General features: G+C 40.0%; 2 protein-coding genes across 4 annotated transcripts in view; one reads left to right on the top strand and one right to left on the bottom strand.

The window, feature by feature from the left end:
- Positions 1-6,699, top strand: part of Esrp2 (epithelial splicing regulatory protein 2) — a 10,223-nt gene extending 3,524 nt beyond the window's left edge. The window contains exons 8-15 of one of the 3 annotated variants that reach the window (XM_047527900.1): positions 28-160; positions 240-282; positions 441-742; positions 854-1,066; positions 1,176-1,374; positions 1,492-1,678; positions 1,996-2,161; positions 2,241-6,691. In XM_047527900.1, coding sequence (XP_047383856.1) covers positions 28-160; positions 240-282; positions 441-742; positions 854-1,066; positions 1,176-1,374; positions 1,492-1,678; positions 1,996-2,161; positions 2,241-2,330 — 1,333 coding nt within the window. In that variant the 3' untranslated portion in view covers positions 2,331-6,691. Of the gene's footprint in view, positions 1-27; positions 161-239; positions 283-440; positions 743-853; positions 1,067-1,175; positions 1,375-1,491; positions 1,679-1,995; positions 2,162-2,240 lie in introns of all 3 variants that reach the window. The other 2 variants (XM_047527899.1, XM_047527902.1) reach the window with 2 other exon arrangements.
- Nfatc3 (nuclear factor of activated T cells 3) overlaps positions 3,226-23,132 on the bottom strand; it is a 107,155-nt gene continuing 87,248 nt past the window's right edge. The window contains 1 exon segment of the mRNA XM_047527898.1: positions 3,226-6,105. Coding sequence (XP_047383854.1) covers positions 5,984-6,105 — 122 coding nt within the window. The 3' untranslated portion in view covers positions 3,226-5,983.

Below are 23,132 nucleotides of genomic sequence, written 5' to 3' on the forward strand. Positions count from 1 at the left end.
GAGGCACTAACAGTGCTGGCTCTGCAGGGGTGGTGTAGCACTCTGCCTCAACGCCCAGGGCCGCAGAAATGGCGAGGCCCTCATCCGTTTTGTGGACAGCGAGCAGCGGGACCTAGCGCTGCAGAGACACAAGCACCATATGGGCATCCGTTATATTGAGGTGGGGCTTTGGCCTGGGAGTGGAGCAGGGTAAAGCTGAATCCAGCTGGAGACCCATGGGCTTTCTCTTGTACCCATAGGTATATAAAGCAACAGGGGAGGAGTTTGTGAAGATTGCAGGAGGTAAGTACCCTCAAGCAGGGCCTACCTCCCCCGCTTCTTGACCTGTATTCCATATATCACTACCACTTACCTCTCTGCTCCCCTGTATGGATGGATATTTGGAAGTACAAGAATGAAGACAGGTGAATCACAAGCTGACTTCCATGCCCTCCACCCAGGAACATCATTAGAGGTGGCTCGTTTCCTTTCACGGGAAGACCAAGTGATTCTGAGGCTGCGAGGACTGCCCTTCTCAGCTGGGCCAACAGACGTGCTAGGTTTCCTGGGGCCGGAGTGCCCAGTGACTGGGGGAGCTGATGGGTTGCTCTTTGTGCGCCACCCTGATGGGAGACCAACTGGTGATGCCTTTGCCCTCTTTGCTTGTGAGGAGTTGGCACAGGCTGCACTGCGCAGGCACAAGGGCATGCTGGGTAAGCGTTATATTGAACTCTTCAGGAGCACTGCAGCTGAAGTGCAGCAGGTGAGTACTCAGGGATCCTCACCCCACAATGTGCTGCTTCCCCAGGGTGCACCTTTACTGCTCTGTACCCCTGCCCTATTTGGTGTGATAAGCTTCTTGCCTTCCTACCAGGTTCTGAACCGCTATGCATCCAGCCCACTCCTTCCCACACTGACTGCTCCACTGCTACCCATCCCATTCCCACTGGCAGCTGGGACTGGGAGGGACTGTGTACGCCTTCGAGGCCTCCCCTACACGGCCACCATTGAAGATATCCTGAGCTTTCTGGGGGAAGCAGCAGCTGACATCCGGCCCCACGGGGTGCACATGGTACTCAACCAGCAGGTGAGGCTGCTGCTGGGAGGGGGACACTTGTGTTTACAGGTAGGAAGAAGTGTTTTAGGGGTAAGGCACTCTTGCACAAGACAGACTGCTTATAAGATGGTGTGTACAGGGCCGGCCATCTGGTGACGCCTTCATTCAGATGATGTCAGTAGAGCGGGCCCTAGCTGCTGCTCAGCGCTGCCACAAGAAGGTGATGAAGGAACGCTACGTGGAGGTGGTCCCCTGCTCCACAGAGGAGATGAGCCGTGTCTTGATGGGTGGCACCCTGGGCCGCAGTGGCATGTCCCCTCCACCTTGCAAACTACCCTGTGAGTGTCCCATGGGCTGGAGAAAGAGGCATGTGAGGGCCAGCCTGTTCTAAGTCCCAATTTCTGTAGTTGTCCCACCCAGGGCAGTATTGGACTCCATTCTCTACTTGTCTCTAGGCCTCTCACCACCCACCTACGCCACCTTCCAGGCCACCCCAACCCTTATGCCCACGGAGACGGCAGCTCTGTATCCCTCTTCAGCACTGCTCCCAGCTGCTAGGGTGCCTGCTGCCCCTACCCCTGTTGCCTACTACCCAGGGCCAGCCACTCAACTCTACATGAACTACACAGCCTACTACCCCAGGTATGCTGCTGCTGAACCGCACAGACCTACGTGTCCTGGTTTGGGGAAGGGTCGTGATCCCTTTCTGGCTCAGATAACCCACGGTCTGGACTTTATTCTGAGATGACAAAGGAATAAAAGGTATGGGTTGGCTAATGCCATCTGTAAAATAGATGGGAGATGATACTGCTAAGGCTAGCCTCAAACTTGCAATCTCCCTGCTTCGGCCCCCCAAGTTGCTGGGATTATAGGCATGTGACACCATGCCTGGCCAGGCAGGGGTTTTAGGAAGAAGGAATAACTGAACTAAGCACAAACACCTGTCTTTCCCACCCTAGCCCTCCAGTCTCTCCCACCACTGTGGGCTACCTCGCCACGCCCCCTGCTGCCCTGGCTTCTACTTCCACCTCAGTGTTGTCCCAGCCAGGAGCCCTGGTGCGCATGCAGGGTGTCCCATACACAGCTGGTATGAAGGATCTGCTCAGTGTCTTCCAGGCCTACCAGGTGAGGTTATGTGGCTTAAGGAATTTAGGGCCTGGCTGAACCTGGAGGTCCCTGCCCTAAATCTGTGTTCCTTCTGCAGCTAGCCCCTGATGACTACACCACTCTGGTGCCTGTTGGTGACCCACCTCGCCCTGTGTTACAAGCCCCCAAGGAGTGGGTGTGTTTGTAGATGAGGAAGCCAGGAAAATAAGCTGTTATCCTCAGATAACAAGAGTACCCTCAATCCAGTGGCTTCTTTCTGGCTTGTCAAAGCTCTCAGAAGGCACCTGGAGAAGACCAAGCCCAGCTCCACCTTTGACTTATTCCTGTGTGTTCACCCCAAAGATGATGGCTACTCGGCATACAGGGCTGGAGGCATAAGGACTTGGTGGGATGACGAACAACTTGAATGGCAACTGGAGACTAGAGAGCCTTTACCTGTTCTGCCTTGGACTAAAGTCCTCAGATTACCATGGGGCTGACAGGTACACTACAGGCTTGCTTTTCTTTTTAAAATGTAAACCCTGGTTCCGTCAATGTATGACTCCTAGGAGAATCAAGGGTCCGTCCATCTGAGCCTTGGAATAGAGATCCCAATGCTCTACTCCCCCTATTCCTCCTGTGGCAGGTAGGGAGGTACAGAGAACCAGCTCCTGACCTCAGGATACTTAAACCTCAGAGAAAACATTGCCAAGGGTGGCTCCACATAAGGATAATAGCCAGCCAGGCACAAATATCAGATGGCAAAACCACAAGCTATTACGGACTGTGCTGCAGCATTCCTTGAGAACGCTAGGGGGCAGAGGACCCCTACACAAAAACTCAGGCTTAAATTTTAAATGGGACTGTCAACTTCTTGCAACACCTTGGAAAGGGCCAGCGGTCCCATACCCAGCAAATGCCATGGAACGTCCTTTGTATCCATTAAAAGGTGCAGAACTAAAGCCTCAAAAGGAATTTGGAACTCTCTTCTCTGTAAAATGAATGAAAGTTCCTAACCAAGTGGACTTTTTAAAAGCCACAGTGCCCTTAACTTTGGCCTCAGTGAAGAGTTCCAACCAGCCTCAGGCGGAGAAAAACTCAAGACCAATTTCAAAGAGACTGTTGATCTGTCACCATTTATTATTTCAGCACTACAACTAAGGAGAAGCCTGAAATGTTGGCTTTTCTTCCCTTTGTATTTGTGTAAGGAGCACTGCACTCCTGTAAAAGGTTTTAAAATATAAACTGTACAAGAAAACACAATCCCAAATGCTGTAAACATAACTGAGAACAAGTTTCTTTACTAAGCATCCATTTTATAAAATACATGGTTTCAATCTGAGCCCATATGGGCCTTAAAGATGACTAAGATATCTTTTCTGAATATCACAAACAGGGCTTCACTGCCAGGCCAAGTAAAGGTCTGGTGACAGTAGCTGGCCCTGGTAGAGTTGGACCTGGGGCAGCAGCACCACATGTGAATCTGAAGACACCTGTTCTTTTTATAAGCTGTTTTCAGCCATGATTCTCTGCATCTCTAGTAAGCAGAAGACTGCTTGTTCCATTCTTCAATCCAAGATCTAGCATAAGTTTAAGAGGGAAGGGGGACATGCTATCACATGCCCAGTTGCTCAGTGCTGCCACTAGAAATTAATTTGCATAGTCCAATGGATGTGTGCTTTAACACCACTATGTTACACAAAAATTTAAGTCTTTACCTACAAAGCCAAAAAATATTGTTGACTCTTACATGAAAGCACTTACAAAGCTGATATAAAACTGCTTACATAGTATACAAAGCTCTAATTTAAAATTTAACTTTTATTTTAAATAGGAAAGCATTTCTAATGCTACAGGCATCAAGGTATTTAAAAGGCATCAAAAATTTGGTGCATAGCAACTCTGGATCATAGAGGCTTTTCTTCTTGAGGGCAGCAAAGCAACCCCCAAAGGGTCTTATAAGACCCCATGTGAGGCAGCTATCCCTGGGGCTAGAGGGTGCAGCAAGTCTGGCCATGTCTCTGAAATTTCACCTGAGAGGCCAACCCCCTTCCCCTCCAAAGGAAGTTATGGACTTCCAACCACAGGCCCTGAAGCAAATCTCACTATCCACATGCTGACACAAAATTTACTTTCAAATAAAATTTGAAAACATCCAGCTCCCAGAGAGGCTAGAGTGATCTGCTAAAGGATAGACACTGTTTCTCTAACTAGTTTTAGGGGAGAAATCCATGATGTTTAAACAGCAACAAAAGAGACCATACTTTCTCATCAGGGTCAGCAGTTCCTACCCTATAGGTGGTAGGCAACAGGCCAGCTCCTTACTCAGGCCTGACTTAGCCTCAGAAGAGTCCTGGCTTCTATGGACTGCAATCCACTGAAATAACAGCGTCAAGTCTTCGATCAGTCCAATACACTGTCTTACATGTAGGCACTCAAAAAATTTGCTTCCTGAATAAATTAAAGTACATCATCTAATTTAAAAACAGACTGAAAACTTCAAGGGCTTTGAAAAAGGCCCAGAAACAATGAACCCCACTGGAGGGAGGGATATGAAGCAGGGTTTGAAAAAGGTACCCACCTTGGGTACCTCCTTTGGTAGACAGCAGGCTGGAGTTTGTACTAGCCCCTGCCTTGGATGCCAGTGTCACCAGCAGCAGCACCAGGGCATCTTTGGTGTGGAGGATCAGGTCTATGATGCCATCTCATTTTTGGGATGTGTCTAAAAGCCTTTTAGAAAAAAGGCTAGTTTTTAGGTCAACTACACAGGACAGGGTAGGTCCAAATCATTTTAGGCTGTTAATAGAATGGGAGATAAACTTATGCCAGTGAGAATCTTAAAGCCTTCCCATATGGAGTCCTGTATTTTTTTGTGTGTGTTCATCCTGATGCATAGGTCAGTTGTGCTCAGCTCCTGACATAGCTGGCTTGGGTTCTAGAAAAGAACTGCAAACCTGCCTGAACCACCAGGAGACTGTTACTTCAGTGGTGACAAGAACAATTAAAGGCAGAAGCTCCCACTTGGAAAAGGTTCTAGGGCCAGGTAACAACCGGGAAGAACACTTTTACAGACTGCTAGTTTTTAGGATGGCAGGAAATGAAAACTACTTAGCTAAAACCTCACCTTTCAGAGTCACCTACAAGTAGTCATCTTACCCATGGTCCTGAGGGAAAAAGGCAGTTTCAACATGGAGTCAGTATGGAGAGACTGCAGGAAGATTACCTAGAAAGTTACAAAAAGACTATGCTCTGGAATGTCTTTATATTCCAACACTGCAATGATGGAATGGTCTCATTTTATCTAACAGCTTACTTTTATAAAGAGTATGAGCTACATTTGGCTTTATTTCCTATGAATCTATGAAAGGCTTCAGGACACATGCCAAGTTTCTGAGGCGTTGGTATGGGCTTAGGATAATTTTTTTTTCTTTTTTTGTTTGCCTCTGGAAGGTTTTATCAAAAGTTCCTATTTTAAAAATATCATCAAAACTAAAGGGCCCTTCAAATGACCAGAAAGCAGTACAAATTACCAATCCTAGTTATGCAACAAGGTCATCTGCAAAAGCAGCACCTCTGAAATGGAGAGCCTGCTGCATTCACACTCAAAGCACCCATCATATAAAAGTATCCTATTTAAATATAAAAAATGCAAAGCTCTCTTCCCCATGGCTCAAACAGCCTATACTGCTCCTGTTCTTTTACAAAATCTACCTGAGGCCTGAGGTGGAGGAATGCTGCTTTTCCCCACAGTGGTGAGTCCAACTCCTGGCACCAGTCCTGAAGGCCAAAGAGTTGGAAACTCAAGGTCCAAGAAAGAAACATGCTGAGAAGTTGGTGGATACAAGGCTGCAGTGAGCACTGTTAGAGCCCATCAGATCTTCCTAAATGCAGGGACTCAGGACCCAGGATGGGAGTGACTCTGCTCACCCCTGAGCCTTGGGAAACAGAAATTTGGGACATGTCTCTCCCAATTATCTCATTCACTGAAAAAGAAGAAAAGAAAAAGTGATTAGTGACCTCTAAGTGATGCCACATGCTTAGTTACACTAATTTCTCCCTCAACTACTTCATTTCTAAGGCTTTCAGTAAAGGTTAAAGGAAGTACTTGAAGCCTATTTGTGAGCTGAGTGACATTAAAGACTGAAAAATCATTCCCCAAGTAGCTTCAGACCCCTTGCTCTCCCTCTCAGTTCTGTTTGGGTTGGGAAAGGGAATGGCTAAGAAAACCTTTTTATTGAATCTCCAAAGGCTTGTGCTCTACAGCATTAAGGATAGGCTATATATGAAGTAAGTGTTCACCTTAATCTAACTTTTTCCTAATTAATTCCTTTGGGAAAAGTTTTCCTTTTCTGATTCCCACAGTTTCATCTAATACAGGAAGTGAACGAAAATTACTGTTTTGTCCAGAGCAAAATCACAAAGGTGCGGGGGGGTTATTTTTGTTATCCTATCTAATACAAGTACCTTTTATTACATGGGACATTGTACTGTTAGTGATCCTTTCCGATTGTAAGCTCTTGTTTTCTTTCTTTTCTGTTTTTAGTACTGGGGAATGAACCCAGGGGCGCTTAACCACTAAGCCACATCCCTACCCTTTTAAAATTTTGAGATAGGGTCTTGCTAAGTTGCTTAGGGCCTCAGTAAGTTGAAGTTGGCTTTGAACTTGAATCCTCCTGCCTCAACCTTTCAAGCGCTGGGATTATAGGCATGTGCCACTGCCATGCAGGCTCTTGTTTTCCATCGGTTTCTCTGATGTGTCAAGTACTTCAGGGAGCACAGTGCTCCATTGAGGCCCAGTGCAAATAATTTACATCTTAACCAATAAAGAAGGGAAAGAAAGTCCCAAATCTTCCAAATAAGCCAGGTATGATGATACATGCCTATAATCTCATTAACTGGTGAGGCCAAGGCAGGAGGATCTCAAGTCTGAGGCCAGCCTCAGCAAATTAGAGACCCTGTCTCAAAATAAAAAATGATAAAGGGCCTGGTATTACTCAGTGAAAAGCATTCCTGGGGTTCAATCCCTAGTATTAAAAGAAAAACTAAATTCCCTAAACAAGATATTTTAGTTCTCATATTGTCTCACTGCATGCAGTTCATCTAAAAATTCTATACTAATTCTACTCCTAGGCATATACTCAAGACAACTAAAAATATATATCCACATAATCTTCACAACAACACTTCATAATAACACATAATAATAACTACTATCCTCCTTTACTGACAAATTAAGGATATGACAGTTCACACAATTTGTCTTAAGGTTACATGCTTATTGAATAGTGCAATCAGTCTTATAAACACCCATCAACACTCTTGAAAGTCAAAGGCATTGTGAGGCAGGAAAATGATTTAGATAAAGAAAATATGAAGGACCTGGGCAAATGTGATTATACTAGAGAGCAAGTATGATAGTTAAGAAGAGGAAAGAAAGATTCATTTACCACCACTAAGGTTCTGAGACTAAAAGAAAATAAAATGGTGTTGTCACTATTGGAAATAAACTTGAAAGAATTTAGAAGAGGAAGGTGGTAGGTTAGGTCTGGAATTGGAGCTGGAAATTGGAACATCCAAATGGAAAAATCTGTGGGCAATGGGCTACAATGAACTGTCAAAGCAAGAAGAGATTTAGACATAGTTACTAGTTACTAGAGATCTGGAAGTGTGGGAAGTTGTGCACTCAAGAATTTTGTTCCACTGAAAAGCAGAAGGCTGAAAATAATGTTAAGAGTAGGTTTGTAGCTGGGCGTGGTGACACACACCTGTACTCCCAGCTACTTAGGAGGCTGAGGCAGGAGGATCACAAGTTCAAAACCAGCCTCAGCAATTTAGTGAGGCCCTAAGCAACTTAGTGAGACCCTGTCTCAAAATAAAAAACAAAGAAAAAGGGTTGGGGATGTGGCTCAGTGGTCAAGTGCCCCTGGGTTCAATCCCCAGTACCTCATCTCCCCCCCCCCCCCCCAAAAAAAAAAAAAAAAAAAAAGAGTAGGTTTTTGCTCTAGTAAGAAAATACTTGGGAAAGCAAGTATGTATGCCGATGAGCGGTCTAGAAATTAGGTTTGGTTTGAATTTAGGCTTTGCCACCAACTTCAAGTATGCTCTTTGACAAGTTACTTCACATATCTAAGACTCTATTTCCTTATCTATACAATGTTGGTACTGGACTAGCAAAATCTCTTTCATGGGATGAGGTGGTACATGCCTGTAATCACAGCTACTTCGGAGGTTGAAGCAGGAAGATCACAAATTCAAGGTCATTTTGGGCAATTTAGGAAAATCCTGTCTCAAAATAAAATTTTAAAAACTGAAGATGCAGCTCAGAGATCAAATGCTTGCCTAGCATGCATTCTCCAGTACTGGGAGGGAGAGCATCTTTCAGCTGTGTAAGTCTGAGCTTTCATGTCAGCAATTTTCATGTGATAGCACTCAGAAGGTGTATAGAGAAATAAAGATTTGGTTGCCAGACATGGTGGCTCACGCTTGTATCCCAGTTACTCAGGAAAGTACAAGTACAAGGTCAGCCTGGGGCAACTTAAGTGAAAACCTGTCTCAAAAACAAAAGTTAAGTGCTGGCGATATAGCCCATCACGTAGAGTGCTTGCCTCTCAAGCTCAAGACCCAGGTTCGAGTCCCCGGCACCGTTGGATTGTGGAAACTCAAAAAACAAAAGTTAAAAGGATAGGAGAGTGGCTGGGGATGTAGTGATAAAGTGATTACCCAACATATGTGAGGTCCTGCATGAATCAACCCCAGTACCAAGAAAAAGAGAGAGAGAGAGAGGAGAGAAAGGGGGGAAGACTTGACTGTGATGAATACCAAATGTGTATTTAAAGAATTAGGGACAAAAAGCCAAAGGGATTTAATTACAAAACAGTTAAAAGATGATTCGGTAGTCAAGAATTGACAGGGTGGTGCAGTGAGGATGGGAAAAAAATAGTTAAAAAAGAATATCATATTTCATTAACAACCTGAAATAGTTTATGGTTGTAATCATCTTTTAATACATGTATATGAATTTTACTTTTGCATGGTCTCATTGCAAAATGGTTCACCTTGTAATAAAAAGAACTGATACTTTTTAAAAGTAATTGGTACAGATTTATAAAGGTCATAATCAGAGGATTTTAAAATAAATTTGCCAGGCTAGGATTTACTGATCATTCATGATGGCTGTTTGCAAAGAATAATAGAATATAACCTCAACTTACTCCTGACTTGAGAGGAAGCTTTGCTTAAGAATATATTTTTCTTTTCAGTTTCCTCATCCATATGTCAGAAAGGGTGAAAAGTTCTTATATAGTATATAAAGTAGAAATATGAAGGTGGCTAAGTAGACATCCATAGTCTCCTGTTATTCCAAGCAACATAAAATTCAAAGAGCAGTATTTTCAGTGTGGATTTTGGGGGTTCTGTGGGCTACTCTGGTGCTAAGACAGAGCATACACTGGCCCACAATCTCTGTATGACCTTTAACCTTCTCCATCACATTAAATTAGCAGAGGGCTGGGGTTGTGGCTCAGTGGTAGAGCGCTTGCCTAGCATGTGTGAGGCACTGCGTTTGATTCTCAGCACCACATATAAATACATAAAATAAAGGTCCACAGATAACTAAAAAAGATATTTAAATAGGTTGTGATCTCCTGAAAGGCAAGGACCTTACCATTGAGGAAACAACTTCTGTACATGGATCCTAATTTAATACAATCCCTCAGAAGCTATTTGGAACCAACACAGTAAAAGTTCATTAGATATTGGGTAGAAAGGAAATCAGAGAGTGTTGTTTTTGGTACTGGATCAAACCCAGGGGCACTTTACAAAGCCAGTCCTTTTTAAATTTTTATTTTAAGATAGGGTCTCACTAAGTTGCCCAGGATGGCTCAAACTTGGGATCCTTCTGTCTCAAGTTTCCTAAATCACTGGGATTATAGGCATTCAGCCAGAAAATGTTATTAATACTAAAACATGACATCTGATTTTGACAGTGTCTATTTCAGGCAAGTCTTACAGCAGTGGCAAAAAGCCCCAAATAAAAGCAAGCACCCAGTTCACATACAAGTCATCTTTGGCTATCACTTATTCCTCCCATGGGCAGTCACTTCAGAGATGTTCCAGACTGCCATGAAATGTAACTTTTTCAATTCTTATTTCATTGTTCAGATTTTAAAACAACAAAGCCAATTTAAAATGGTGCTTTACACACATTCCCACCCAAGATGGAAGAAGGTGCTACTTTGCCTTCTTTTCTCAGTTCTCACAGAGATGAGTGCAAGGCAGAGCTGTAGGGGGGATGCAGGGTAGTACAAAAGAAGCTTGGCACTGGGGCCAGCTGGGTGGGATGAAATCTCAACTCTGGCACCAGTTGGTGGGGTGGCCTCACTCAAGTCACTAAAATACTTCTCAACTTTATTTTTTCTTTTGTAAAAAATAAAAACATAAAAAGCAAACAAAAAAAAACTTAAAAAAAAAAAAGGTGAGCACTTCAAACCACAAGATGTTTTGTTTTCTGGGTCTTTTAAAGGCAATGCTTATATTTTGCTAAGGATGAGGGTCCATATCCAGCACTATTTATTTATTTAGGTACTAGGGATTGAACCCAGGGGCATTTAAACCACTCAGCCACTTCCCCAGCCCTTTTTAATATTTTATTTAGAGACAGGGTCTCACTGAGTTGCTTAGGGCTTCACTAAATTGCCGAGGCTGGCTTTGAACTCATGATCCTCCTGCCTCAGCCTCCCGATGGGCTGGGATTACAGGTGTGCGCCTGGCAGGGGGTACCATTTATAATAAAAGTCTGATTAAGCCAGGCACAATGGCACATGCTTGTAATCCCAGCAATTGGGGCGATTGAGGCAGAAGGATTTCAAGTTTGAGCTCAGTCACAGAAACTGAGTAAAACCCTGACTCAAAATAAAAACTAAAAAGGGCTGTGGTGAAGCAGAATGGTAAAGTGCCCTAAGTTCAATTCCCAGTAAATTCCAATAAAAAGATAAAAGTAAAAGTCTGTTCAATGTTGTGGTATTTCAGTTCTCCTTTACCTGAACCTTTGGTACAATTTGGGGATATGAAAGAATGAAAACAAAAATCTTAGGGATACTGCAACAGAGTATTTTCACAGTCTTTCAACAGTAACTTGACAGCCAGTGGCACATGCCTGTAGTCCCAGAGACTAGGGAGGCTAAAGCAGGAGGATCACAAGTTCAAGGCTGTCTCAAGAACTTAGTGAGGCGCTGAGCAATTTAACAAGATCCTTTCTCAAAATAAAAAATAAAAAGGGCTGAGAATGTCACTCAGTGGTGAAGCACCCCAGGTTTAATTCCCAATACCAAAAACAATAACTTAAGCACAGCTTGTTAATTATGCAAGTCCTCTGCTTTCCTTCTTAACTCACTTTCCTCATTCTGGGAGCTCTAAATTCAGGCTTCTACCTCTGGTTTTCTGAGGCATGACTTCCTGCTGGGACTGGCCAAACTCAGGTGTCAACTGAACCAAATAAAAATATTTCTGGCAAAAAAATCTATGATGTAGAGTTGTATGTATAAATTATTAGCAACTCTGATAAACACGGTACTTAAGTTGTTATTTCTTGTAAATACTAATGGTTGAGCTGGGCATGGTAGTACATGCCTGTAATCCCAGTGACTGGGGAGGCTGAGGCAAGAGCGTCACAAATTTGATGCCAGTCTCAGTAACTTAGCAAATCCCTAAGCAACTTAGACCCTGCCCACCGCCCCTCCCCCCAAAAAAAAATTGTTGGGGAATGAAAGGGTAGGGATGTGCTCATTGGTTACACACCCCTGGGTTCAATCCCTGGTACCAAAAATAAAACAAACAAAAATTAATGCTTACAATTTCATTTCTTACTTCAACCTTAATGTATTTATGCATGAATTTAATGATTTATTTAAACCTAGTCCACTAAGTAGATGAACTGGTAGAAGAGTAAAGAGTTTTTTTTATGCCCCTAATGCATAATTTTATCATTTTCCTTCCTTTAAAAAGTAAAGTGAGTTAAAAGCCTAAAATAAGAGTCAACGGCCCTCAATACCAGTGCTAACAGGTTAAGTAGGTCATAGCATCTGTCCCACTTTTGGCAGTCACCATCCTCAACTCCCTCTACTCCAACACCTGGGTTTGCCTGTGCCACCATAACAAAGGTAGAGTCAAAGTTATCAGCAATGTCTGCTGTTAAAAACAACAACAACAACAACAACAACAAACAAACTTTCAAATCCAAGAAACGTTCAAATTAGCAGTCCACTGAAATGCTATTTCTACACCTAAGAATGAGGTGATTGCATAGCAGCAGTCCTCTCCTTCAGAGCTACTTCTCATGTGTAAGGATTCAAAGTTAGAGCTGACACCGTATAGTATGAAATCTTACAAGCCCTTGGGAAAAGTCAGGGTAACCCAGGGCACTGCCACTTTGGCATAATGCTACATACACAAAACACCAAAGAGACTTTCTAGTAAGCATTTTTGTGAAGGATTCTGAGTACTGTTAGATTCTATATGTTACTTCCTTTGGTGGGGGAGGGTGGGAAGTGATACTAAGGACTGAACCCACGTTAAGAGGCAAGGGCTCTACTGAGCTATACTCCAAGACCTTTTTTTTTTTTTTTAATTTAACCTTTATTTTATTTATTTGTTTTTATGTGGTACTGAGGATTGAACTCAGTGCTTCACCCATGCTAGGCAAGCACTCTACCACTAAGCTATAACCCCTGACTCACTCTAAGACCTTTTTAAGAATTTTATTTTGACAGCCTCTCATGCTTAATTGTTCAGGCTGGCCTTGAATTTGTAGTCCTCCTACCAGTTCCAGCCTCATGAGTACCTGGGATTTATAGGCAAGCACCACCCAGCTCAGCTATTATTTCCCCTTGAGACTACAATGAACATTCACCATAATTTTGTCAAGGTCATCTTTTCATCCTTTCCTAAAACTCCAACATTAAAGGTATAATTTATTCTCTGTGTAAATAAGTTAATGGATATATTATTTTTTATAAAATGAACACTACATACAGGGGCAATTCTCTTCTGAATTTCACTTGAAATGAAGAAACAAGAAATATGGAAGAAAATAAATGACTTTAAGTGGATGAGAAATCTAGTGTTACCTTGTGGTTTACTACCCTGTAGTATGGTTTCACTAAGTTTATTTTTAGGTTATGTTATAATTTATAAGAAGATCATCTAAACTAATATATGAAATACTGAATTCACCTATTTACAGCAAGAATGAATCAATTAATTTGCATTTATCAAAATCTGATTAGCCTTCTTAAGCAAAAAACAGTAATAAGTTCTTAAAAATTCAGCAGGTGCCCAGATGCAGTGGCACATGCCTATAATCCCAGCAATGTGGGAGGAGCAAGAAGGAGAAGGATCACAAGTTTGAGACCAGCCTCAGCAACCTGACAAAACCCTTAGCAACTCATCAAGACCCTGTCTCAACATAAAAAATAAAAAGAAATGGGGATGTAGTTCAGTCAGTTGTAAAATGCCCCTGTACTCAATCCCCAGTACCAAAAAGAAAAATTTAGATGGTATCTATAGTATCCTGCTATCTCAATTTATTCTTTTTTAATAACTGAGATTTAACTAGCCAAATGGCTGCTCAGCTACAGACTACATTTCCTAGATTTCCCTATGTAGCTAGGTATAGACATTGAAATTTCTCCAATGTTGCCAGGTATGGTGGTACACACCTGTAATCCCAGAGGCTTGGGAGGCTAAGGCAGGAGGACTGCAAGTTAAAAGCTAGTCTGACTTAGTAAGGCCCTGCCTCCAAAGAAAAAAATAACAAGGGCTGGGAGCTGGTTCAGTGCTTAAGCGTCCCCAGGTTCAATCCCTGGTACAAAAAACAAAACAAAACCAAAAACAAAAACTCCAATGTACTATAAGCAAAAAATTGATGTTTACATCTTTCTCATTCCTTGCTTGGGTTTCTTTTTCCTCCCTTCCCCCCCGTCTTTGGTTCAGGTTAAGATTCAGTCCTGCAAGTGGTGACTGTGTTTTGAAAAAAGTTAGAAAGAAGAAACAGTAACTCAAAAGGAATTTTGATCTGAGTTACCATAAGGTCTGAGAGAAACTTCCAATGTGATTAAACCATTATACTTTAGGGTTTTCATTATATTAGCTTAGCTTATATTAATGAAAATAAAACAACACCATAATGGAAACACAGAAAGAATATTTATGTATTTTAAGCAAGCAAGACAACCAGCTCAAGGTTTCTCATACCAGGTTTTTAAATGACATGTGATTATTACTATTATTATTCTTTTTCCTTCTGCACCAGGGTGAGGACTGAACTCAAAACTCAGGGCCTTACACAAGCTAGGCAAACAGCCTGCCTCTGAGCTAAATGCCATTATTATTATTATTTTTTTTTTTTGAGATGAGGTATTGCTATGTTGCCCAGGCTACCCTCAAACTCCTAGGCTCAAGCAATCTTCCTGCCTCAGGCCCCTGAGTAGCTGGGACTGTAGGCCTATGCCACTGCCCCCAGCTTTAACTAACTTGATTTTTTTTTTTTTTTTTTTTTTTTTTTTTTTTTTTTTTTTGCTGTGCTGGCAATCAAACCAGGGGTGCTCTGTCACTGAGCTAAATCTCTAGCCTCAAATTTGCAATCCTCCTGCCTCAGTCTCCTCAGTTGCTAGATTTTAGGTGTGCTCCAACCATGACCAGCTAGACTCCTTTCTTTTTAAGAAATCTTTGATGTATGTGATGTCAGATCTTTTTTCTAAAAATGTTTGAAACTAAAAACACCTTACAAACTTATAACTTCAGCCGAGGAAAACAGTACACAGAAACTTGAAAGAACAGTCAAATATTGATGTATACCTCTTTTTTTTTATCAGCAAAAACTGAAATATGAAAAAATAGTTCTTTTCAAGTTGTGTTACTGAGTCTCAGTACCTGCCACCCTGCCACCCACCCTATACTCCCCATGCTGGGGACTGAAATGAGGCCCTCATGCATGCTAGGCATGTACATGTTCTACCACTGTGCTACATCTGCAGTCTCTCAAAAATATTTTAGAATTATCAGAACATCCCTTTATCTTCTCTGAAAAATTCTGTGAACTATTGACTTCCAATTCATTACCTCAAGATGGAGGCCAAACCTGGGTTTCAGAGCCATAAATCTGTAAGATTCATTCTATGACCTGTGCTCTAGGTCCTTTTCATGACCTTGCTCCATCAATTTTCTTCATTTTCTATATCTTTTATCAGTCTCAATCTATCCATCTTCCCTTCTGGATGTTTCTCATCAGTGCTTAACATAGGTAAGTCTCTCCATCTCAAAAAAGCAAGCAAGCAAACAAAACACTAGACCCCACATTCCCCCACCCCCATATGTGATTTTTTCTTTCATGGTTTTAACATCTTTTTCTATTTTTTGGTACTAAGAATTTCGGTACTAAGAATTGACCCCAGAGGTGATTAGCCACTGATCCACATCTCCAGCCCTTTTTAATATTATTTAGACAGGGTCTCACTGAGTTGCTAAGGGCCTTGATATATTGTTGGGCTGACTTTGAACTTGGGATCCTTCTGCCTCAGCTTCCTGAGCTGCTGGGATTACAAGTGTGTGCCAACAATGGCTTTAACACTACTATTTCCATGCTCTCACTTCCTATTCACTACACAGCAATACTTCTTTTTACCAAGATCACTAGTGACCAATGTATTAACTTCACACATGGGAAAAGCACTAAGGTAAACACTGAAAAGAAACTTTAGTCTTGGTTTGGCTATAATGTGACTAGGGTGATTTACCTACTAATTTTTCTGCAAGATTTTCTTACCTATAATATCAGGAAATTCTTTCAAATCCTTCCAGTTATAATTCTCCTTAGAGTCTTATGTATCCCCATATAGTAATCTAGTCACCACTATTATTCCTCTTATGGTCAAATAAGGGTAGGTTCAGCTTCTGGAAGAAGCCAGGGTTCTAGTGCTTTGCCTGATGAGTAATACAGAGGTTTCAAAATCCTAAAGATTTGCAGAGTAGACATACTTTCTAAAGCCCCTTCTAAAACTAAAGTCATTTTAATATGAAATTCAAATGGCACTTGGAGAATTACAATGAATATGCTTACAATTTCCATCATGTACTTTCTTAAGTGTCTCTGAGAGTATTTGAAGAAAAGAGCTGACATGACAGGGAAAGCTGGGTTCCTGGACAACTGTTGAGGTCTAGAGCCTTGGGGTAAGACTTCTTTCTCAAAGACACTGGTTCCACTAATATGGTGACTTCCCTCCAAGTGAAGTCCCAGATGAACTAACAGGAGTGCAAACAAGGGACTCAGTATAGGCCAAGGATAAACATTTAGGGTTGCCTCTGAAAAGTGGATACAACTTTCTGTTTTATTCCATACTGCCTCACACCAAAACTTAACCAGAATGAGTACTTGACCAGAAATAAGCAGGCTAACACACCCGATTAGCAACCAAATTTACTAAGCATCCAAACTACGGAATTCATATATACAGGGCCTCTCTCTGCTTTGGTTTAATAAATCTAATTAAACACTTGCCTTTTGCTCAAACCCAGACTAAAATTATAAGCATAAGTGTGAGTGCCTACATATGGTTAGATTTAAAAACAGTCTTACAGTCAAAGTATAGCTTCAAAGATAACAGTGGGCCTACCAAGAAGGTGCCTGTGCATACCCCCTCCTGTGTAGCACATGCAAATCCAGCCACTGCATGCAAATACCAGACTAGGGCACAAAAACAATGACACATTTCAATCAACACTCACCCTCTAGATTCTCCAGAAAGGAGCTGGACATGAGAGCTCACTGTGGTTAGGCCATTTCTCTGCTGAACCTGACGGCTGGTGTTCCAAGTCAGACATAAACTGGTCTGTGTCAAAGAAGACAAGATCACTACTGAATGGAACAAACCAGAGGGTGAACTTAATCCACTACAGTGCCCAGACTGTTTTCTTCTATAATCAAGAGGAATTTACTTATGAATTATGACTGCATAAAATGGCTCCCCACATTTTATTAGATAAATACTGAAGTCCAAATAATTTAAGTAATGGATGATTTCTAATTTAAAAGACAATAATTTAGCTGGGTGTAGTGGCACATGCCTATAATCCCAGCAGCTCAGAAGGCGGAGGCAGGAGAATCATGAATTCAAGATCAGCCTTATCAACTTAGGTTCTAAGCAACTCGACCAGACCCTATCTCAAAATAAAATATAAAAAGGGCTCGGGAAATGGCTCCATGGTTAAGTGTCTCTGGGTTCAATCCCTGGTACCTTAAAAAAAAAAAGGCAATAATTTAAAAGGGTAAAAATATTGCTTTTCAGTGACCTTGAGGTATAAATTCAGTTTTAAATATAATAGTTTTTAAAAAGTATATCCAGAGCTGGGATTGTGGCTCAGTAGTAAAGTACTTGCCTAGCATGTGTGAGGCACTGGGTTTAATTCTCAGCACCACATACAAATAAATAAAATAAAGGTTCAACAGCTAATAAAAATAAGATAAAAAAGTATATCAGTATATCTATCCCAAAACCTTCCCCTTTGGCCTATAAGGAATTACTTTTGGCCATTGTTGTATAATTTCAAACAAAAGAAACAGGCTTTGGAAAAGAAAAATCTTTATAAACACTAATTAGTATCTTCATCTTAAGTAGACAAAAGGAAAACAAAGGAATTAATCTGTATAAAACTCACCCTTGCTAAAAGAGTAAAAACCAACAAACAAAAACCCAGAAATCCTTTGCTTAGGCAAAATTTTTCTGTCGTAAGCTTTTTTTTTTAATTAAATATGAGAAATCACCTAGTTTCCAGGGGTAATTTAAAGTTTCCAGTATGTGCAAAGTATTCCTAAACTGAATATATATTGTCAAAAATATCCTTTCTGAACATGCCCAATCTCTACAATGGAATCCTGCAAAACAGATTTTAAAAGTGTAAGACATGTGATTCCAGGTAAATCAGCACATAAATTACATGAAGGAAATGCAGGAACAAAGCTAATAGTCTAACAGACACTGGTGCTTTGATGAATTGGCTAATTCAATGTAATTTCAAACTGTACTGTACGGAAATATGCGGTCTTTCAAACATCTTTCTACTTCCTTGAAGCAGCAGTTTCAGGTCCAAAATATAACTCACTCATCTCTTCTGATCACAAAAACTTTGTCCAAACATTTATAGAAGAATTAACACCAATCTTTCAGAAATTTCCAAAAGAATAAAAAGGAGAAAATATTTCCTAACTCATTCCAAAACCAGTATTATCCTGATGTCAAAGGTAGACAAAGATGCTACAGGAGATTCTGGAATGTAGTTCAGTGGTAGAGTATTATGCAAGGTTCTGGATTTGGTCCCCAGCACTGCAAAGGTCAGGGGAGAAAAAAAAAGATAAAAAAAGAAAACAACAACAACAAAAAAAGGACGAGAAAATGAAATTATAGAGTAACCTTAAAAACACAGATGCAAAACTTCTTAACAAAAATTAGTCGAAGAGTTATGCATCATGACCCAATGAGTTTTATTTTCAGAATGCAAGGATGATTTGACATGAAAATCAATTAATGTAATATATCACAAAAAGATGAAAGAAAAAACACAAGATGATCTCAATTAATGCAGGAAAACACCTAACAAAATTCAATGCTCTTTAAGATAAAAACAATCAACAAAGTAGGAACAGAAAAAAATTTCCTCAATATGATAAAGGTCATATTAAAAAAACTTCAGCTAACATATTCAACTATGAAAGATTGAAAGCTTTCCCCCCCAAGATCAGTAACAAGGCAAGGATGCTCACTTTTGCCACTTCCATTCAACCTAGTACTGTTAAGTTCTAGCCAGAGCAATTAGTTAGAAAAATGAATAAAAAGCATTCAAATTGGAAAAGAGGAAAATTTCTCTGTTGATAACTGACATGATTTTGTACATGTGAAACTCTAAAGGATCCCCTCACACAAAATGTTAATGCTAATAAGTGAAATCAGCAAAGTTGTAGGATACAAAATCAACACCCCAAATTCAGTTATATTTCTACATACTTTTAATAAATAATCCAAAAAAGGAAATTAGGCAAATAATTCCATTTATGATAGCATCAAAAGGAACACAATACTAAGGAATTAACCAAGGAGGCACAAGACTTGTAAAATGAAAACTACACAGATTAAAGAAATTAAAGAATGAAATAAATAGAAAATATCTCATGTTCATGGATTCAAAGACTAATATTGTTAAGATGGCAGACAGTATATTCAAAGTGAGGTATGGAGTCAACACAATCCCTATCAAAGTCTATGACATTTTTAGCACACAGAAAAATTCACCCTGAAATTCACAGGGAATCTCAAAAAAAAAAAAAAAAAAAATCTCAAAATGCCAAGCCAAAATGATACTGAAAAAAGATGAGCTAAGTTGGAGAACTAATACTTCCTGATTTTTAAAAAAATTTATCTGTACTGGGGAATGAACCCAGGATGCTCTACTACTGAACTACATTTCTAGTACATTCTATTTTTATTTTGAAACAGGGTCTCACTAAATTGCCCAGGCTGGCCTCAAACTTCCCATCTACCTACCTGTAATCCCAGCTACTCAGGAAGCTGGGTAAGAAAGATTGGAAGTACAAGGCCAGCCTGGACACTTTAGGGAGACCCTTTCTCAAAAAAATAAAAAATAAAAAAAGCTGGGAATGTAGCTCAGTGATAAGAGTGCCTGAGGGTCCATATTTTATGGAATAGTCTATTAACAAAACCTTTCCGAACAGTGGTGTATCTCAACGATAAAACACATGCTTATAGTATATGCGAAGTACTGGGTTCAAAACCCCAGAAACCCCCCAACTACAAATCTTTTAAGGATTCTTTCAAGTTGCAGAGCAATGTATACTACTGAATATACAAGATTCAATATTACATGGAAAAATTAAGGTACAGAATAATGTGTAATATCCTAGTAAAAGTATGGAAAAAACATAATCAGCTGTACAAATACATTAAATAACTCTGGAGTGACAGCCAAGAAATTGGTTGGTTAACTCCAACTGTCCATATAGAGGACAACTGAGTACCTATCAGAGAGATTTTTCACTATGGACCTTGTACCTTTAGTATCTAGAATCATATAAATGATAAATGTATTATTTATTAAAAATAATGATTATATCAGTAACAGATAAAATTTAAAAATTCTCATTCCAGCCAGGCATGGTGGCAGACACCTAAAATTCCAGTGACTTGGGAGGCTGAGGCAGGGGATCACAAGTTCCAAGGCAGTCTGGACAAAACAGCAAGACTCTGTCTCAAAATAAAAATTAAAAAGGGTTGGGGATGCAACTTACTGGTAAAGCACCCCTGGGTTCAATCCCTAGTACCAAAACAAACAACAACAAAAATCCCATCCCAGAAGTATCTATAGATACTTTTAAATAAACAATATGATCATCAGGGAATCAATCTATTTCATATTCTTATAGATATAAAGCTAAAATGCCTGCAACCATGATTGTCAATTCTATCTTATTTTCCACCAGAAATTAAAGTTTCACACTTCTCCTCTTGCCCAGATAAATGGTCCTACACTTGAGAAATGTTTAAGAAAAAACAAAAACAAAAAAAGAATAAAATATCTTCAAACAGAGAAGAATTGGTCTGAATATGTTTATCTAAGTCTATCAAAAGATCCTTGGCAAGAGGTGCCAAGTCAGAGAATTGCCACTGAACCACAAAAACATGTTTAGCTGCTGAGTCTAAAATTATATTATAATTCATTTAAAATATTTTTGTCCCTATGAATAATCCATCTTCAAAGAAACTTGAAAATAGGACATGAATTTTAAAATACAATACATCTTTAAAATACTGGTTTTACCATCTTACATATGACAGACTTTACAAAGTTATTATGTTATTGTGTTTACAGAGGGGAGATTATATGAAGTCATCAACCACAGCTCTTTTAGAAATCACTAAACATTTGAGATAATTTAAATTTCAGATGGAACTGCATTCAAATTCAAGTTTCAGTGTTTGTGGCATTTTAACAATGTGACATGTCTATGAAAATAAGCCTAATAATTCACATTTCAAGAATTATTAGGAATAATGCACTACTAGCAAAGTGCCTAGCATAGTGCTCAGTAAAATGGGAGTTTTATTATAAATAAATAGTAACCATAATTGATAATTTTTAAATACATATTTTGCATACGTGTTATATGTCTGTCCACTCCACATACACACTAAGGATTGAACCCAGGGCTTCTAAGCAAGGAACCCAAGTATTCTAAGCAAGCCCTCAAGCACTGAGCTATAGTCCCATTCTTTTAAATTTTCTTTTCTTTTTTTTTAATCTTATACTGAGCCAGGGTCTCACTACTAAGTTGCCCAGAATGGCCTCAGTCTTGTGATCCTCTTCACTTAACCTCCCAAGCAACTGGGATTACCAGGTGTGTGCCACCACACCTAGTTCATATGCTGTTTATTTAACAGTGGCCTTTCTTGGATTTTTCCCAGCTTATGTATAAATTTTAATATAAAGTTAATTAAAAGAAAAAATTGTTGCTCACACTGAAAACATTTATTTTCAAAAGGGTATAACTAATTGTGTCCATAAAGATACAAAGACACACTTGATATAAATATAAAAGATCTGTCTTCACTGGGCCTGAAAATGAATGTTTCTTATTGTATATCCCAGAGTAGTGTCTAAGGTCTTGAATTCTCTGCATAAGCCAGAATCCAAACTTACATGGTCATTACTCATTGGACTTTTCAGCTTCTGAATTATTCATAATAAATATGTCTAAGGCTGGATGGTACATTTATGCTTCCTGAAAGAGGACCCAGTGTCACAGTTAAAGCAGACAATTCAGTATAACCTACCTTTTCCCAGATTAACTATAATACCTCATTCATGATACTCTCTCCCTATTGGTTGTGCATGGGTTTGTTTTATTTAAATATGATTGTTTCTATAAATATGCAAACACCAGTGAAACCACTATCCAACAGGTGCACCAAAATGCGGACATATTTACCTCTTTGTTCCTCCTCACACCATCTTCCTGCTTCCCCCATTCAATAACCATCTAGATCTTGAGTTTACCATTCCCTTGCTTTAAAACAAAAAACAAAAACAAAAAACAAAAAAGAAAACACCTACTTAAAAGCAGGCTTTTCTGTTTGTCACGTACAGAACTGAAGGAGCTAAGGTTATGCCTAGAGTTCCCGTTTACTATAAAGTTAGCAATTGCCCTACATGTCAGGATGAGTGTGTTGCTATACAGAATCCGCGAGTGGCAGTGTCAGTTTTCACCACAGCAGCAGGTCAGGCTATATTTAACATGCAACCTCCTCTCTGATGAAGAGCTGCAGCTGCAGCTCTGTTAGTTTGTGAACAAAGGAGAACAAGTGTGATGCAAGAAAGGACTCTACTGGAAAGTTGTAACAGGATTCAGTGAGCTCAATCACAAATGAAAAGGGCCTGTATTCAATAGTTTAAGACAATCTAGTTTTACAATAGTGTAATGTTAATTAAAATGTTTAAAACATAACTGTGACAATTTCTACATTTGTTATAAAATGAATGCTTATAATGTATATCTTTGGTCCAAAAAGCAGGGTAAATATATCATAATGCAGAGAGGTTTAAGAAAAAAACTAAAGTTCTAAGCACACCAATTATACCATGACTAGACATTCATTGATAATCTGATGCTACAGAATATACTTTTCAAGGTCGGAGAATGATATATGGAGGTAGCTAAGAAAAAAAAAAGGCACATATCAAAATAATCTTGAATAATGCCTTAATAGGTTGGTAGTATAGACTACAGCCTTCCAAGGGGACTGCCTGAAAGAGAAAACTTGCTTGGTTAAAGGCCAACTGAACAGAAATGCTCTGGGGGCTCTTCTGAGCTTGGAAAGTTGTTTTGAGGGGTCAAAATCACTTCAATGAAAATGAATGAAGATAACTTAAAGTTTAGTCTTTGGTTCAAACA

This window comes from Sciurus carolinensis, chromosome 16 (assembly GCF_902686445.1).
Source record: "Sciurus carolinensis chromosome 16, mSciCar1.2, whole genome shotgun sequence".
Lineage (NCBI taxonomy): Eukaryota > Metazoa > Chordata > Mammalia > Rodentia > Sciuridae > Sciurus > Sciurus carolinensis.